The 17,223-nt window shown below is 44.1% G+C and overlaps 1 protein-coding gene and 1 long non-coding RNA gene across 2 annotated transcripts; one reads left to right on the top strand and one right to left on the bottom strand.

Annotated features, from left to right (window-relative positions):
- Positions 1 to 479: 479 nt before the first annotated feature.
- On the top strand, positions 480 to 1,643 carry LOC106727443. Its single transcript, XR_001363631.1, has 2 exons — positions 480 to 709; positions 1,443 to 1,643. It is a non-coding gene; the product is annotated as an uncharacterized LOC106727443 (long non-coding RNA).
- Positions 1,644 to 6,920: 5,277 nt separating this feature from the next.
- Positions 6,921 to 17,220, bottom strand: L3HYPDH (L-3-hydroxyproline dehydratase (trans-); the record flags this gene model as incomplete). Its single annotated transcript, XM_014545956.1, has 5 exons — positions 6,921 to 7,402; positions 11,282 to 11,419; positions 11,510 to 11,632; positions 12,939 to 13,108; positions 17,199 to 17,220. Coding segments are annotated over 5 exons (579 nt in total), but the record flags the coding sequence as incomplete, so codon positions are not given.
- Between the last annotated feature and the right edge of the window lie 3 nt (positions 17,221 to 17,223).

Here is a 17,223-nt window from a genome sequence, read left to right as displayed (position 1 = left end):
GCTGCCGGGAGTGGGGCTTGGCCGGAGGGGTGGTGGTCGCCGCGGCCCCTGCGGAGCCTTTGACGTGAGTTCCAGGCGTTGCCTAGGGAACCGCCTGTTTACGCAGGAGCGCGGGGCGGGACACCGGCCAAGTGCTGCCGAAAAGCTGGCGCACAACTTCACGTCCCCGCGAGGTGCCTCGGCCTGGGGTCGGGCTTCAGAGTGCCAAAAGGACCTCCGCAGGGACCAATTTCTGGCCAAATAAAGCGGGAGTGGCCCTCATAAATGACCAAATTCAACAAGGGTTCATTCTCCAGTTCTTTTCTTGGATACGAGGTCCTGGGAAGGCCTTCGCTCGCCGGGGATGCTTTGCCTCCCTGTGGGTGTTTCCGGCATACGCAGGTAGGGAAGGAATCAAGAACCTGAAGTGAAAGCTGTCCAAATGTGGAGATTTTAAACGAGGGGGCAGTGAAGCATAGTAATTCCTCCTTTGGAAAACTGCTGTCTGGACTACTCAGTTATTCCTAGACAGTCTCTTATTCTGTAGGTCAACTCTGTTGTTTTTAGATAGTCCCTTATTCTGTAAAAGAACTGTTTTCGTTTGAATAATAGAAAAAGATAAAAACTTAACTGACCTTGCAAGCTAGCCATCTGATGTAACAGGCTAATACTGATACTGATAATAATTCCCATATTCTTCTGCCAAGTATTGGTTCATTATGTATTCAAGGTTACAAGCTGCCGGGAGTGGGGCTTGGCCGGAGGGGTGGTGGTCGCCGCGGCCCCTGCGGAGCCTTTGACGTGAGTTCCAGGCGTTGCCTAGGGAACCGCCTGTTTACGCAGGAGCGCGGGGCGGGACACCGGCCAAGTGCTTCCGAAAAGCCGCGCACCACTTCACTCCCCCCCCCCGCCAGGTGCCTCGGCCTGGGGTCCGGCTTCCGAGTGCCAAAAGGACCTCCGCAGGGACCGCTTTCTGGCCAAATAAAGCGGGAGTGGCCCTCATAAATGACCAAATTCAACAAGGGTTCATTCTCCAGTTCTTTTCTTGGATACGAGGTCCTGGGAAGGCCTTCCCTCGCCCGGGATGCTTTGCCTCCCTGTGGGTGTTTCCGGCATACGCAGGTAGGGAAGGAATCAAGAACCTGAAGTGAAAGCTGTCCAAATGTGGAGATTTTAAACGAGGGGGCAGTGAAGCATAGTAATTCCTCCTTTGGAAAACTGCTGTTTGAAACTCTTGTTTGGACTACTCAGTTATTCCTAGACAGTCTCTTATTCTGTAGGTCAACTCTGTTATTTTTAGATAGTCCCTTATTCTGTAAAATAACTGTTTTAGTTTGAATAATAGAAAAAGATAAAAACTTAACTGACCTTGCAAGCTAGCCATCTGATGTAACAGGCTAATACTGATACTGATAATAATTCCCATATTCTTCTGCCAAGTATTGGTTCATTATGTATTCAAGGTTATAAACTATCTGTAACAATAACCTCCACAGAGCTCTTTGTAAAATCTGCAAAGGGCCCAAAAAGGTATAAATAGAGAGAACTTCCTCTATTTGTTTGCTCAGAGATTTGGGAAACACCTCCCTCTGAGCCACGCGAAAAAGACTCCTAATTAATTGGCTCATTAAGGCATCTCATATCTATCTCACTGATTTACGATACAACAGCAGGATAGGTTAATCCAGGTGTTCTCAACCTTGAGCATCTAACAGAATCACCTGGACTTCTTGCTGAAACTAAGTGAGTCGGCCCAACCCCAGGTTTCAGATTCAGTGGGTCTGGGGTCCTGTCCTAGAATTTTGCATCTCTTAACAAGTTCCCAGGTGGGGATGTTACTGGTCTGGTGGCCACACTTTGGGAACCACTGATGTACTGTGCTTATTAAATGCAGATTCACTGGTTGACTCCCAGGATTACTGAGGACAGGCCTAAGAATCTAAACCCCACAGGTGGCTCTGATACAGGTGCTCTGAGGAGCTAGGATATGGATTTTAGTAGTGGCAGGATATCACCTTGCTTTGAAGAGCCTGGAACCCAGAATCATGCATAATTGGCTCTCGCACGTGTTGTGGGGAAAGGGAGAGTGTTCCTTCTCTGTGGCCTGGCCTTCCTCAGTTCTCTGGAATGTGATGTGTTTTGAGTGTAAGGTGCTGCCAACTAGGCAGTCACCACAGATGCAGCTCTGGGTATCTGGTTGGGAGAGACAGGAACAGGGCCTGTAGGCCCAGGGAAGGTGCATCTCAAGTTTCTGGGCATGGCTGCTAATGGGGGGAAGTGAGATCAGCCCTCAGGTTCTCTAAGGCTGTGGTTTGTAAAGTGTGGACCCTGGACCAGCAGCATCAGTCTGACCTGAGAACATGTCAGAAATGCAGATTCTCAGGCCCGGCTCCCAACCTGAATCTGAAATTCTAAGGTGGGGCCCAGCCACATGACTTGCAAGTGATTCTGATACACAATCAAGTTTTGAGAAACACTGCTCTAAAAAATGATTGGTACATGTGCAGGTCTTAGAATCAATGATAGGAGTGCCTTGGTTGCTTATTTCAGTGATGGAAAATATCCTACTGGAAGTTAACAGCATAAATAGTTCATTTAAGGTGGTAACTAAGACTGTGTTTCTCGGCCTCAGCATTATTGACTTTTTGAGACAAATAATTCTTAGTTGTGAGGGCTACCCTATGCATTACAGATGTGTAGCATTATCTCTAGCCTCTATCCATGATATCCCTGTAGTGACAACTAAAAGTTATGTCTCCAGATATTGGCAAATGTCCCCAGGAATTGGGAGTGGGAGGGAAATCAACCCAGCTGAGAACCACTGAACTAAGACAAAAATATAATAGATTAATTTATAAAATCTCTGTGCTTTTTTCAGAAACAATGAGTAAGATAAGGATTCCAGCTGGAAGAATCTTACAGCCTTAGGTACACACAAATATATTGCAATGTGGAAAGTGTTGTTAAAAACATACCAATGAAATTCTATGGAGGTGACTAACTCGTCCTAGGGAAGGTGATAGAGAATGAAGACTGTGCAAGAGGTGACATTGGACTCTCAAAAAAAAAGAAGAAGAAGAAGAAAGAAAAGTAAGGACATTTGATGCATGTGTGAAATCTGAAGGTTAATATCTAAATACTTTACTCTTGGGTACTGGCGAGAAATATCTGTTTCTTAGGCTATGTGGGGTAGGGAGTGAAGAGGGGGAAAAACAATGAAAACTGATTGGGGCCCTCTTACAAAGGCCTTGCGTGCAGTGTTACAGAGATGGAACTTAATTGGGAGAAGACAGGGTAATGGCACTAGCCATTGAAGGAGTTTATTTTATTTATTTTTTATTTTATTTTATTTTTCTTTTTTTTTTCCCCGCCCTTGACAATCCCCTGGCCCCCCCCCCCCCCCCGTGTCTTATGTCCATTGGTTATGCTTATATGCATGCATACAAGTCCTTCGGTTGATCTCTTACTCCCCTCCCTTCTGCCCCCCAACCCTCTCTGGCCTTCCCACTGCAGTTTGACAATCAGTTTGAGGCAGCTCTGCCTCTGTATCTATTATTGTTCAAAAGTTTATAATGGTCTCTATTATCCATGAATGTGTGAGATCATGTGGTATTTTTCCTTCATTGACTGGCTTATTTCACTTAGCATAATGCTCTCCAGTTCCATCCATGCTGTTGCAAATGGTAAGAGTTCCTTCTTTTTTACAGCAGCATAGTATTCCATCGTGTAGATGTACCACAGTTTTCTAATCCATTCATCTACTGATGGGCACTTAGGCTGTTTCCAGATCTTAGCTATGGTGAATTGTGCTGCTATGAACATATGGGTGCATATATCCTTTCTGATTGGTGTTTCTGGTTTCTTGGGATATATTCCTAGAAGTGGGATCACAGGGTCAAATGGGAGTTCCATGTTTTGTTTTTTGAGGAAACTCCATACTGTCTTCCATAGTGGCTGCACCAGTCTGCATTCCCACCAGCAGTGCACGAGTGTTCCTTTTTCTCCACATCCTCTCCAGCACTTGTCGTTTGTTGATTTGTTGATGATAGCCATTCTGACAGGTGTGAGATGGTACCTCATTGTTGTTTTGATTTGCATCTCTCGGATGATTAGTGACTTTGAGCATGTTTTCATATGTCTCTTGGCTTTCTGAATGTCCTCTTTTGAAAGGTGTCTATTTAGGTCCTTTGCCCATTTTTTGATTGGATTGTTTATCTTCTTTTTGTTAAGTTGTATGAGTTCCCTATAAATTTTGGAGATTAGGCCCTTATCAGATATGACGTTGGCAAATATGTTTTCCCACGCAGTGGGTTTTCTTGTTGTTTTGTTGATGGTTTCTTTTGCTGTGCAGAAGCTTTTTATTTTGATGTAGTCCCATTTGTTCATTTTCTCTTTAGTTTCAAGTGTAGCCATTGAAGGAGTTTAAACCAGGGAGGGCCATGATCAGGCATGGTTCAGAAAGATGAGTGACCTCACACTCTCCTGGTTTCCCGTCTTCCTCGTTCGCCTCAGTGTCCTCAGCTAGTTCATCCTCCCTCACCTACCTTTAAATGCTAGAATCCAGTGCCCTGTCCTGGGCAGCTTGGGACTTCCTCCCCCATCTCACTCACAGCCACAGCTTTGAAAACTATATACTCACAACTCTAAATTATGTCCCTAGCTCCAAACCATGTATCTTGCTACTTGGCAATGACCCTTGATGTGCAAAAGCACCTCAAATGTAAGGTGACCAAAATGGAATTCGTGATCTTTCCTAAAAACCTTAGTCCTCAATATTTTGAATCTAAAAAAAAAAAAAGGGCACCACCTTCCACCTAGTTTTCTAGGCAAAAACTAAAAACTTAGGGTTCTTTCAAGATAAATTTTCTCTTCCTCATCACCAAAACCTGGGAATTTTACTTGTTAAATATCTTTGTATCCATTCATTTCCTCCATCACTCCATCGTCCACCTGAATCTTAGCTCTCATCCTCTCTTTGGACTATTGCTGACACCTCCTAGCTGGGTCTCCCCCCATCCAGCCCCTACTCCACATTGTAGGCAGAATGCTTTTTTTAAACAAAATAATTTGATCATGCCACTTATTTAAACATTCTCTTGGCTTTCTCCATTTAATTTAGGGTAAGGATCCCAATTCTTACTGTTTACTGCAAAGCACTGCATGATTTCACATCTGTTTCCTCTCTAGTCTCATTTTGGGCCACTTTCCTTCTTTTTTGCTCCACTCTAACCACACTGGCCTATTGTGAGTTCCTTAGGGCATTTGTACCTGCTAGGTCTTCTGCAGAGAAAGCTCCACCACCACTCCTTCCCCCAATCCCATAGCACCCCCATCTCTGCATGAATGTTAGTCCCTCAGGGTAAGCCCCCTGGGCTTGTAGGACATACCACACTGTCTGTAATTATGTTTTCATGACTATTACTTGCCTCCCATGGTCAACTTGTAGACTCTGTTAAGACTAGGACTTGACCTGTTTGGCTTTTTATTAGATTCCTAGCACTTAGCACTCTGGAAAACTGTTAGGAAAACACACAAAAGAAATATTTTTTGAGTAACTATCAGAGGAGAAGTTAGCAGCTGGGACACCAGTTAGGAAAAGGCCTTGTAATGGCCAGGGAAGAAATGAAGGAGTCTGAAGTCAGGCATTTACAGCAAAGAGCAGAAGAGATTTTTAAGGAGCTAGTGTATGGATTAGGGTCTTTGGAGATAAGCAATACTTATAGGGCACTGTCTCCCTTAAACAAGAAAGGAATTTACAGATTATAGAAGGATAGTCTAACAGCCAGCCCCAAGAACAAGAGAAGTCAGGGCAGCTCTGTGGGTAGAGATAGCAGACACTAATTGAGGGTGATCTCTTTAAGGCACTATCGGAATAAGTCTGCTTCAACCATTCATAAACTGAATGTCATTTCTCTCAAGATCCCAGATCCTGCTCTAGCTGGTTTGGCTCAGTGGATAGAGCGTCAGCCTGCGGACCAAAGGGTCCCTGGTTTGATTCTAGTCAAGGGTGTGTGTACCTTGGTTGCAGGCTCCTCCCCAGCCTGGGCCCTAGTTTGGGCTTGTGCAGGAGGCAAACAATCGATCTGTTTCTCTCACATCGATGTTTCTCTCTGTCTTTCCCTCTCTCTTCCAATCTCCCTAAAAATCAATGGAGAAATATCCTTGGGTGAGGATTAACAACAACAACAACAAATCCCAGGTCCTGGGAGCAAGAGCCTGATCGGTGTACCCCTTCCCCTGCCTGGTGGTCCCAGGAGGCTATGTTCAGGGGATGGATAGTTTCCCAGAGAAAAAGGAGCATTAATAAAGTGGGGAAAAGTTAGTGATAGTGTTATTTTTTAGACACGATTTCTTTACCAAAGAATGTAATAGGAATGAGTGGAAAACATTATTTTGTTGTGTAATTGATTTTAGTCAGGTGATTAAATCATAGACCTAATGACTGGGTCTACACAGACTTGGTGGATGGCAAAGCCAGTTTAAATGAATTACTTCAGTTTCTGTCGGCTCAGAAAAAAGAAATACTACTAATCACAGCAGAGTTTAAGGAATATTGAGAGCATTACACGTTGAATAATTTTAATTCTTCATTTTATAATGACTGGTAATGATCAAATGTATTTTTAACAGGCTCACAGGCAAGAATACCAAGAGTTACCATTTCTTTCATATTTTATTTTTTTAACATGTTTTTATTGATTTTAGAGAGATAACAAGGGAAAGGAGAGAGAGAAACATCAATGTTAGAGAGAAACATCTCGGCTGCCTCCTGCACACCCCATACTAGGGATCAAGCCCACTACCCTGTCTGTGCCCTGACCTGGAATCGAACTAGCGACCGTTTGGTGCATGGAACGAAGCTCATCTAACTGAGCCACACTAGCCAGGACATCATGTTATAAATCTACCTGGCATGTAGCTGGTAGAGTATGAGATGACCTGGAATCGAACCAGCGACCTTTTGGTGCATGGAACGAAGCTCATCCAACTGAGCCACACTAGCCAGGACATCATGTTATAAATCTACCTGGCATGTAGCTGGTAGAGTATGAGACTTGTCCCACTGTAGTGATTCACTGATTGTTTTCTACTATGTACCTGTATTTCAGGAGCTATACCTATATATCTATGCATCTCTGAGGTATAATGATTTTATATTTAGCCATAGTGTACTATTTTAGAAAAATGGGAATTGGCTTACATGTACAATTTGGATATAGGTTTCCACATAATTCAGATGAAAATTACTGATAGATAACGATTGCTTTAAAAAGAAAGCCTTTAAAAGTCATAGAAGTCACTTGAGAAGAAACCCATCCCTCAGTGGGTCGTCGTCTTCTATTGTAAAGCTTGCTGTTCCCGTGTAATGGGCTTGTCCGGATACTTCCACTATAACCGCATTAAAATCCCCACACTTTGCTTCCTGAAAAAAGGTGAAAGGAGTACAATATCAAAATACCGCATTCACATTGTATCCGGTTTAAGTCATATTGTTAATTTCTATCACTTTAAAGAAAACCCAAGAGTTAATCCAATGAAAGGAGAGCGACCTGATCAGGTCTGTGTTTTACATGAATTAAGCTGTACAGTGGGAGACAACTGGAGAGGAGAGAAACTAGACACCCAGAACCCTGTGGAAAGGGAAGCTTAATTCATTGATGGACTCTACAGTCACTGGGGTAATTTTTAGTGAGGCTGGAGAAGAGCAAAATACAGAGATACTTTGGAGGAAGAACTGACAGGCCTGGGGACTGATATGTGGGAAGTAAGGAATAGAAATAAATGTGACTACAGCTTTTAGCTTGAAAGTGATGGGGAATGTGGCAGGAGAGGCACCTTTAGGAAGAAAGATGTTTTTAACAAGTTGAGTTTGCGATATCTCTGGGACAGTCATTTTGAGATGAGTTTACTGGACAGTTGGGAACATACCTGTTAGACTCAGGAGAGAAGCCCAGGGTAGGCATGGGAGGGAGGAAGGTTTGGAAGTCATCAGTGGGTGGCTGAGAGTTGAAACTTCAGAAGTGGGTGAAATGTCCCAGTGGCATCAAATTGCTGATGAGAAGGAAGCTAAGGATAAAATGCTGGGGGCTTCTGAACGGAAGGATGGGGAAAGGAAGCTGGGCAGGGAAAGAGATGGAGATACTATCAGAGAGCCTGGAAGAGCCCAGAGATGAAAGGTCAGTGGTGCAAAGGAAGATGTTCTGGCAAGTATGATAATTGGGATTAAATAACTTCAAATCTTCACTACAGAGTATCTTTTCATTTTCTAATTTTAAAAAAACAAACAGGATAACTGAAGCTTAAGGTAAATATCAATTATGAGCTTAGGGTACAGTAATTTTATTATCTAATATAATAATAGAGGAATATGCAAATTAGGACGCTGTAACGTCATGACCGATCTACAAGCAGTGGAGAGCTACAGGAGGGCAGAGCAGCAAGCTATGAGCGGTGGAGAGCTACCAGTGGTGGTGGGCGGGGTGGCCAGCTGAGGCAAGCAGCAGCGAGCTACTCACGCACGGATTTGTGCGCAGGGCTACTAGTCTTTTTGTAAAGCTGCTATAATATAAAGCCTCACTGAAAACTTGCCTTGTCTAATCTATACTAATAAAAGGGTAATATGCTAATTAGACCAGGAGAACCTTCCGGGAGACCTTCCAGACGTCCTTCCGGACAAAGCCATGGTGGCGGGGCTGAGGCAGAGGCTGTTAGGGGCAAACAGGCCAGCGGAGGAGGGCAGTTGGGAGCGATCAGGCCAGCAGGGGAGGGCAGTTGGGGACAAGCAGGCTGGCAGGGGACAGCAGTTGGAGGCAAGCAAGCAGGGGACGGCAGTTGGATCCTGCAGGGATGGGGCCTAAATCAGCAGTCAGATATCCCCCAAGGGGTCCCAGATTAGAGAGGGTACAGACCACGCTGAGGGACACCCGCCCTGTGCATGAATTTCATGCACCAGGTCTCGTGTCTAATCTAATAAAAGAGAAACATGAAAATTGACTGCACCCCCGCTACGCCCCAAGCCACGCCCACCAGCCAATGGAGGCGACTATATGCAAATTAACCCAACCAAGATGGCGGCCCGCAGCCACGGAGCAGGAGCAAGCAGGAGGCTTGGTTGCCCCAGCCATGGAGGAAGCCAAGCTTCCTGCCTGCCCTGGCCAGCTGTGGCCTCCACTCAAGGCAACAAAGTTTCAATTATAGAAGAAAAATAAATCCTAGATACCTGCTTCCAGCCAGCCTTCACTGGGAGCTTGGGTGGCTGGGGGCTGTGGCCAGCCTGCAACCGTGCACCAGGCCTCTATCCTATATAGTAAAAGGGTAATATGCAAACTGACCCTAACAGCAGAAGGACTGGGAATGACTGGTCACTATGACACACACTGACCACCAGGGGGCAGATGCTCAATGCAGGAGCTGCCCTCTGGTGGTCAGGGCGCTCTCACATGGGAGGAGCTCTGCTCAGCCACAAGCCAGGCTGATGGCTGCCAGTAGAGCGGTGGTGGTGGGAGCCTCTCCTGCCTCCCCAGCAGTGCTAAGGATGTCCGACTGCAGTTTAGGCCTGCTCCCCGCTGGCAAGTGGACATCCCCCGAGGACTCCCGGGCTGCCAGAGGGATGTCTGATTGCCATCTTAGGCCCAATCCTCCGAGGAGCGGGCCTAAGCCAGCAGGTGGTCATCCCCTGAGGGGTCCCAGACTGTGAGAGGGCACAGGCCGGGCTGAGGGACCTCCCTCTCCCCCTGCGAGTGCACAAATTTTTGTGCACCGGGCCTCTAGTATAATATAATGCTTAACAGTGTGGGGTCTGCTTAGAGAGATCCATGTTCATAGTCTGGATCCATTACTCTTTGACTTTTGGCAAAACTCTCCAATTTATCATTTGTTAAAGAAGAAGAATAGTATTGACCTCCCCGAATTCTTGTGAGAATTAAATGATATGGTATGCATAATGTGTTTAGCTTGGAAACTGACATGTGAAACACCCAATAAATATTATAGATTATTACTTTATCTTCATTCTGAGACTTGAAGACAATGTATCCCAAATTTTTGCATACAACGTAATGGCTTGGTACCTCATAAGATCAGGTAATGTATAGGAATGCCTAACTTAATGAAAATTCAATATTTAGAAAAATCAAACTTTAAAAACATCTGTATTTCCCTGGCCATGTGGCTCAGTTGGTTGAGCATCATCTAGTGCACCAAAGAGTGCAGGTTCAATTCCCGGTCAGGGCACATACCTAGGTTGCCAGTTGATTCCTCGCTTGGGGGACCTACAGGAGGCAACCAATCACTGTTTCTCCCTCATCTCTTTCTCTTTCTCTTCTCTTCTCTCTCTTTCTCTCTCTCTCTCTCTCTCAAATCAATAAACATATCCTCGGGTGACGATTTTTTAAAAAAGCTATTTTAGGATATAAAAGTATTAGGATAGATTGCTATGTTAAAGGACTCTTTATGAGTAGATTCACTTACTAGATGTAAACAAGTTATCCTGTAGATTTCATTTATTAATGAGTAAATTCATTAATTAGCTCTAGTAGCACATTTAATATTTGATTCCATTATAAAAATTCTGCCCACAACTTTTCAGGACTTTCACATCCTATTATAAAATGAAACACTCCTATAGAATAAAAACAAGCAAACAAAACATCCAAACCCTAGTTTAATGGCTCTCAGACATTTTGGTGCCAGGACCCCTTTACACCTTCAGGTTTGAGGAACTCAAAATAGTTTTTGTTCACGTAGGATATATATATTAATATTTGCTTTTTAAAAAATTAAAGATATTTTTTCATTAATTCGTTTAAAAAATAAACTCACTGCATGTTATGAGTTTATTAATAAACCACAAATTTTTGTGAAAATAACATTTGCCAAAACAAACAAAAAAACCAATGAGAAAAATGGCATTGTTTTACATTTTTGGAAACATCCAATGTCTGGCTGTAAAGAAGACAGCTAGATCCTCATATCTGCTCCTACATTCAGTCAGCTGGGATAGCGCATTATTCTGCCTCTGGAGAACTGTACACTGATGAGAGAATGAAAGTGAAAAGCAAACAATGTCTTAGTATTATTACGAACATTGTTTTGGCCTTGTGGACCCATGGAAAGGACCCTGGGAACCCCCAGGGGTTTTCACACCTCACTTTGAGGACCAGTATCCTAGCTGAAGTTTTTACAGGTCTGTTTGAAAATTGTCTTCTGAGAGCTGTGTGAAGAAACTCATCACACACCCGACTCACGCCTCTTCAGTCTCCAAAGTAACACATTTACAGAAGAAGGTAAGGGTGTCACTCACCCTCACAGCCTTCCCGGTGAAGACTGAGCCAGTGGCACTGCTTTTAAAGGCTCTGGTCTGGTTCAGTTCCAGAAGCCCTTTGTGATACTGTAAGGCAATTCGGGCTGTCACTCCTGAGCCCGTAGGACTTCGGTCAACCTGTTTCAGAATAAACAAAGATAAGAAAGTTCATAGTGCTCTACTTCCACATCGCATGACTTTTGTGCCTAAAAATCACAGTTTTAATACCTGCTCATCTGCAAACACACAGATGTTGGTGGTTGGCTCCTCACTGTAAGTGTCTTTTCCATCTGTTAATATAGTTCCATATAGAAAGGCAAGGTCTTCACTATCAGGATGAGTAATTTTAAACTGCAAATAACAAAAAATTATCAACCACATGTAAAATAAATACTTTGATTCAAGTTTATATTTTAAATAACATATATGGGGCTCTCTTAGACATAATTTTTCCACCTTTATCATTTTTAAAACACCTGTTGGGTCAAGGCACTAAATGCTAGAAGGACATCTTTGTCTAGATCCAAGGTCTTCACTATCAGGATGAGTAATTTTAAACTGCAAATAACAAAAAATTATCAACCACATGTAAAATAAATACTTTGATTCACGTTTATATTTTAAATAACATAGATGGGGCTCCCTTAGACATAATTTTTCCACCCTTATCATTTTTAAAACACCTTTTGGGTCAAGGCACTAAATGCTAGAATGACATCTTTGTCTAGATGAATAAACATAGTTTTATTGGAAGTATTTGTTATTTTTTTTTTTTTTTGATTTCAAAGAGAGGAAGGGAGAGGGAGAGAGAGATAGAAGCAGTGATGAGAGAGAATAATTGACCGGCTGCCTCCTGCACGCCCCCTACTGGGGATCAAACCCACAATCTGGGCATGTGCCCTGACTGGAAATCAAACTGTGACCTCCTGGTTCATGGGTGGATGCTCAACCACTGAGTCACACTGGCCAGGTGGAAGTGTGAGTCCTTCCTAAGGAAGTTGCCCTGCACATAGCCTCTACTAATGGAACAGTCCTATTTTATACACACCCCCACTAACTAAACACACACACTCTTTGAGGTGCTGAGCCCAGGATGGTCAATCCACAGGCTGGCCATGGCTGCCCAAACAGGAGGAGCTAAGGCAACCATATCCTCACTCTCAGGAGCTTGAAGGGGATCATGTGGAGAAACCAGGCAATGAGTATCTAGAGCTGAAGTGAATACTAGTGATAGAGACAAAGACTGTGAGAGGCCAAGAGCAAGCAAAAGTTACCGGGATGCAGATGCTATTAGGTAAGAGAAACAATTGGATGGAAAAAGAATGATTTATTGTAAAGAATGAAGTCAGCCCAGGTGGGTGTGGCTCAGCAGTTGAGCATCGACCTAGGAACCAAGAGGTCTCCGGTTGGATTTCTGGTCAGGGCACAAGTTGCAGGCTGGATCCCCAGTGGGGGACGTGCAGGAGGCACCTGATCGATGATTCTCATCACTGATGAGGAGGCACCTGATCAATGATTCTCATCATTGATATTTACTAATATCTCTCTCTCCCTCTCCCTTCCTCCCTGAAATCAAGAAAAATATATATTTTTAAAAAGAATGAAGTCAGCTGGTATCATGAAAAGCAGCAGTGTTGATGGCAGCAACAGTACTGACCTGAGCTTTCACTGCTTCTGTCACTGTACTTGCTGCATCCACAAGGTACCTTGTCTTTGCAGAACAAACATCAAGTCCTAACTTTTCAGCACTAACAAATGCATAAAATGCGCCACCATATGCAATGTCCACTACCACCTTCCCATGACCAGGAACATCCACCAGGAGATCTAAAAAAGATGCGTTTGAATAGTGTGTTTTAGTAGTTTAGCAATATAAATCATACAATTTTTCATATGTTTATGTTGCGGGGGGGGGGAGTGTAGAGGAGGTAGAGGGTTCTTCCTATCATAAAAAGGAATGAAACAAAAATGCATCTTCAAAATGAGTAAGCATCAAGTAAATAATAATAGAGCTTTAGCCAAGTACATCTTTCTATTTTTAATTTGATGTTTGCATAAGTTGTACAAGTGCACTTGAATGCATGTTTTCCTTAAATTATACATGCATATTTGTTAACTATTCTGAGTATCTTTTTTTCTAGGAAACATCATAGAGACAGAGAGAGGAAAACCCTGGGGCCTCAACGTGTGGAAACTACGAAGGAAAATGTAGGTCCCCTCTCATACTACTAGGAGTGGTTTTAAATAGTGAGGATTTGGAGCCCTATTCACAAATTGGTTTTCTTCAAATCTAATGTCAAACAAAATGGGGAAAAAAAGAGACTTTTCCTATACGTTACATACAAACACTTACTCACTTATATATTTCATCTCAGGCAAATACTGCAGGCAAATACTCAGAACAAGCCACTGTGCAACCACTGACATGTATGGTATTATTTTGCATCAGGGTTTTTATAGGTATTTTAAGTGCCGACATAACCAAAGTTTCACCTGAAGGTCAGTTGTTTGAAATACTGAATTTACATTTCCAAAGGAATGGGGCTGGCTGATATTTCGGGATATTAAAACTGTTTACCCCCTTCTTGAATTTTCCTCTCTTTCTCCTCCCCAATTCCAGTGGGCTTGGTGATCACGGCCTCTGGGGGAGGCACATGGCAGGGGAGAAGCAGGTTTTGTGGAAAACGATCGCAGGGGAAAGAGATCTGTTGGCCAAGGAGTGTCCTATATATGTATTTTTTTCGTCACCATTTATCCCCTCTGTGCCCTCTTCCACCTCCCCCTCCCCCCCACAACCACCACACTGCTGTCCATGTCCATGAGTTCTCTTTTTAAAATCTTTATTGTTGAAGGTATTATATATGTCCCCCTTTTCCCCTTTGGACCCTCTCCAGCTCCAGGGCGTTCTCTTTTTTCTACATTATCCGCCCCAGCTGCTTCCTGCTCTCTAAGGGGAGAAACATTTCTCTTGGTCAATAGGGAAACTTCCTCTGGACTGAGAAAAGAGGCTGGAGGTCCTGAGTGCAGAGGGCCGGCCTGTGTTAACTTCCCCACACACCACGGAGAGGCTGCTGCTGTGACAGAGGCAGCAGGAGGAGGGGCGGGGGCAGGGGCCACAGGGAGGTGGCGGATGACGCTTCCCTGGTAACCTGTGCAAGCCGAGGACCGAAAGGCCCTCCTCTCCAAGGCCTTGGCTATTTTCAGAAACCTTTGCTCACATATATATCAGGAAAGGGGCAGCAAGTGGAGGGATGAAACTACGTCAACCAATAAGGCAGAGTGGAGTCTCAAATTAAGTTGTGAAAAATAAAATATTTCTTGTATTCCTGAGTTTGCACAGTCCTACAAAGGTACCAGTATGCGATCAGTTACAGACTAGGCCACAGAGCCCTTTTTACATGTGATGTGTCAAAACACAGCAAATTTATCATCAAAAGAGTAAAACATGCCTGTGGAACTTAACAGCAAACCTGAATAAAAAGGTCTTTATCTGGATGCTGATGCAACATGAAAAGCACATTTAATAAGAGGAGAATGAGGAATTCGATGGAAATAAGGGACTGCTAGAAAGCTAAGCTAAGTGCGGCTTTGGTGTCCTCATGTGTAAAATGGCACTGCTATTCCCCCCAACAAAGGTTTCCTTTGAGAATCCCATGTGATTATGTGTGTGGAGTGGTTGGCACGGATTAGTGATGTAATAAATGTTGATATTAAAGCCAGAAGTTTAATTTCCAATAGGAATAGAACTCTTAAGAGAACCAGTTGTTTACATTTGCCAATCAGCATATTCTCCTCCAAATTTCATTTTAGTTATTCATTTAACAAGTGTTAACTACCTACTGTTCTAGCACTTGAATACAGTGAACAAAATTCTGGAGTTTTCATTTTGGCAGGTGGAGTGGAGGTGGACTCAGCAATTTTCTGAGACGGGCACTGTTGTCATCTTCATTTTACAGACATGACATTGAGGAACAGAAACCCTTTCACAGGGTCGCCTAGATGAGGAAGGACAGAGTAGTGATCTTGATTGAACAGTCAGTCCACCTTTTTTGTATTTTTCTAAGTAGAGAATTTAGGATTTCATTTTCTTTTAAAATATATTTTTATTGATTTCAGAGAGGAAGGAAGAGGGAGAGAGATAGAAACATCAGTAATGAGAGAGAATCATTGATCAGCTGCCTCCCACATGCTCCCTCCTGCCCCCCGCCCCTTCCCTGCACACCCCACACTGGGGATCAAGCCCACAACACGGGCATATGCCCTGACCGGGAATCGAACCATGACATTCTCTGGTTCATAGGTTGACGCTCAACCTCTGAGCCACACCAGCCGGGCAAGATTTCATTTTCTTAATGCAGTGATGTTCTCGGAACTACGAGCTGATGGGGTTGGCTGCCCCTGCCATCACTTCCCAAATTGAGGTGGTGGTGATCCTGCTGCCTGCTGTCATTTCCCACAAAATCCAGAGGGCTTCCCACCTGCTGCTGGGGTGGCTTAGGTGCCAAGTTAAACTGTTGAGGTTTTTGAGGTGAAATCTAAACACAGACTCCTGTCTCCCTCCAGTGCCTTCCCAATACAGATGTGACACCATTCTCTCCCAAAGGGGAAAGTGGCCTCTATTTGCTCTAAGAATGAGCTGGACTATCACGGCATCATTCAGAATCAGGCTAACCTGGAACCCAAATCCTAGAGGAGGATTAAGATCGAACTCACAGAATGATATGCATGGCTTGAAGGCTTTGAAAAAAAGAGGTGATAACCCAGTTCCTGGCTGGACTAACTTAGCTCCCAGCTCACTTCCAGCCATGACTACTCAAGCATCCTCACTGACAGAATGCAGCCCTTTGGAGGGGTTTCCCCTCTATGTAAGGATGATAGTTATTAGGCATTTATTACATGACACACAGGCTCTGTACTAGGGAACCACCAAAACCTTCTGAAGGCTCAGCACACCTAGAGGACTAACTAGTAACCTTATATATTCAGTAGTCTCTGTCTTGGAATATATCTATTTTTAAATTCTAAGTAGTGCCTTACACTCTCTCATTTAATCCTCACAAAACTCAATTCGATAACACATGAAGTATAGACTCAGAGAGGTTAAGTAATTTGACTCAAGCTGCACAGCCTTATAGGGTTGTCAGGCTTTGAACCCAGGCAAAGTCTGTTCCTGTTTTTAAAAAATAAGAGCAAGCGTTTTAGCGACATCAGTACTTTCACGATTTGTAAGTTGCCTAGTTCATTCTCATTTAATTTCCTCCCCAAGAAGTGGAGAAGCACTTTTTACAGATCAGTCCCAGTAACCTGTGTTTAGTAACCTGTCAGAGGGGATGGTGTGTCTGGCGAGGGTATTCTGAGCCAGCCTGGAACCAGGCCCACCGGCTGTTCTTTGCCCTTTGACTCTGGCCGACCTGGCTTTAGCCAATTGTGAAATCTAGGAATGCCTGCCGAGTGGGGAGCGAGGCGCTGAGGGAAGCACGGAATTGGGTTAGGGTTAGGGTTAGGGTTTTAGGGTTAGGATTTTCGGGTGTCTCAAGGCTCTCAAGACCACAGGCCCATGGCCCTGGGGGATCAATCACTGAATTGCATGCTTCGCACAAATCCGAAGGCTATGGCAAGTGACTTAGAATTACCTTTTTATTATTTGCAAAGGGTTTGGGTTAGGGTTAGGGTTAAGTTTAAGGTTAGGGTGTCTCAAGGCTCTCAAGACCACAGGCCCACGGACCTGGGGGATCGATCATTGAATTGCATGCTCCGCCAAATCCGAAGGCTATTTGCAGTGACTTAGAATTGCCTTTTCATTATTTGCAAAGGCTGTGGGTGGGTTAGTTGCGCGGTGTGGGTTCCAGCCCAGAGAACAGGTGTAGTTAGTAGCGTCTCGGGTTGCAGCCCGAGGGTGGGCGGTCCCGCCGGTTACCTGTGGCCAGCACGAAGGCCGGGAC

This window comes from Myotis brandtii, unplaced genomic scaffold (assembly GCF_000412655.1).
Source record: "Myotis brandtii unplaced genomic scaffold, ASM41265v1 scaffold423, whole genome shotgun sequence".
NCBI classification, from domain to species: domain Eukaryota; kingdom Metazoa; phylum Chordata; class Mammalia; order Chiroptera; family Vespertilionidae; genus Myotis; species Myotis brandtii.
Note: the sequence above shows the minus strand (reverse complement) of the source record. Positions and strands in the feature narration are given on the sequence as shown.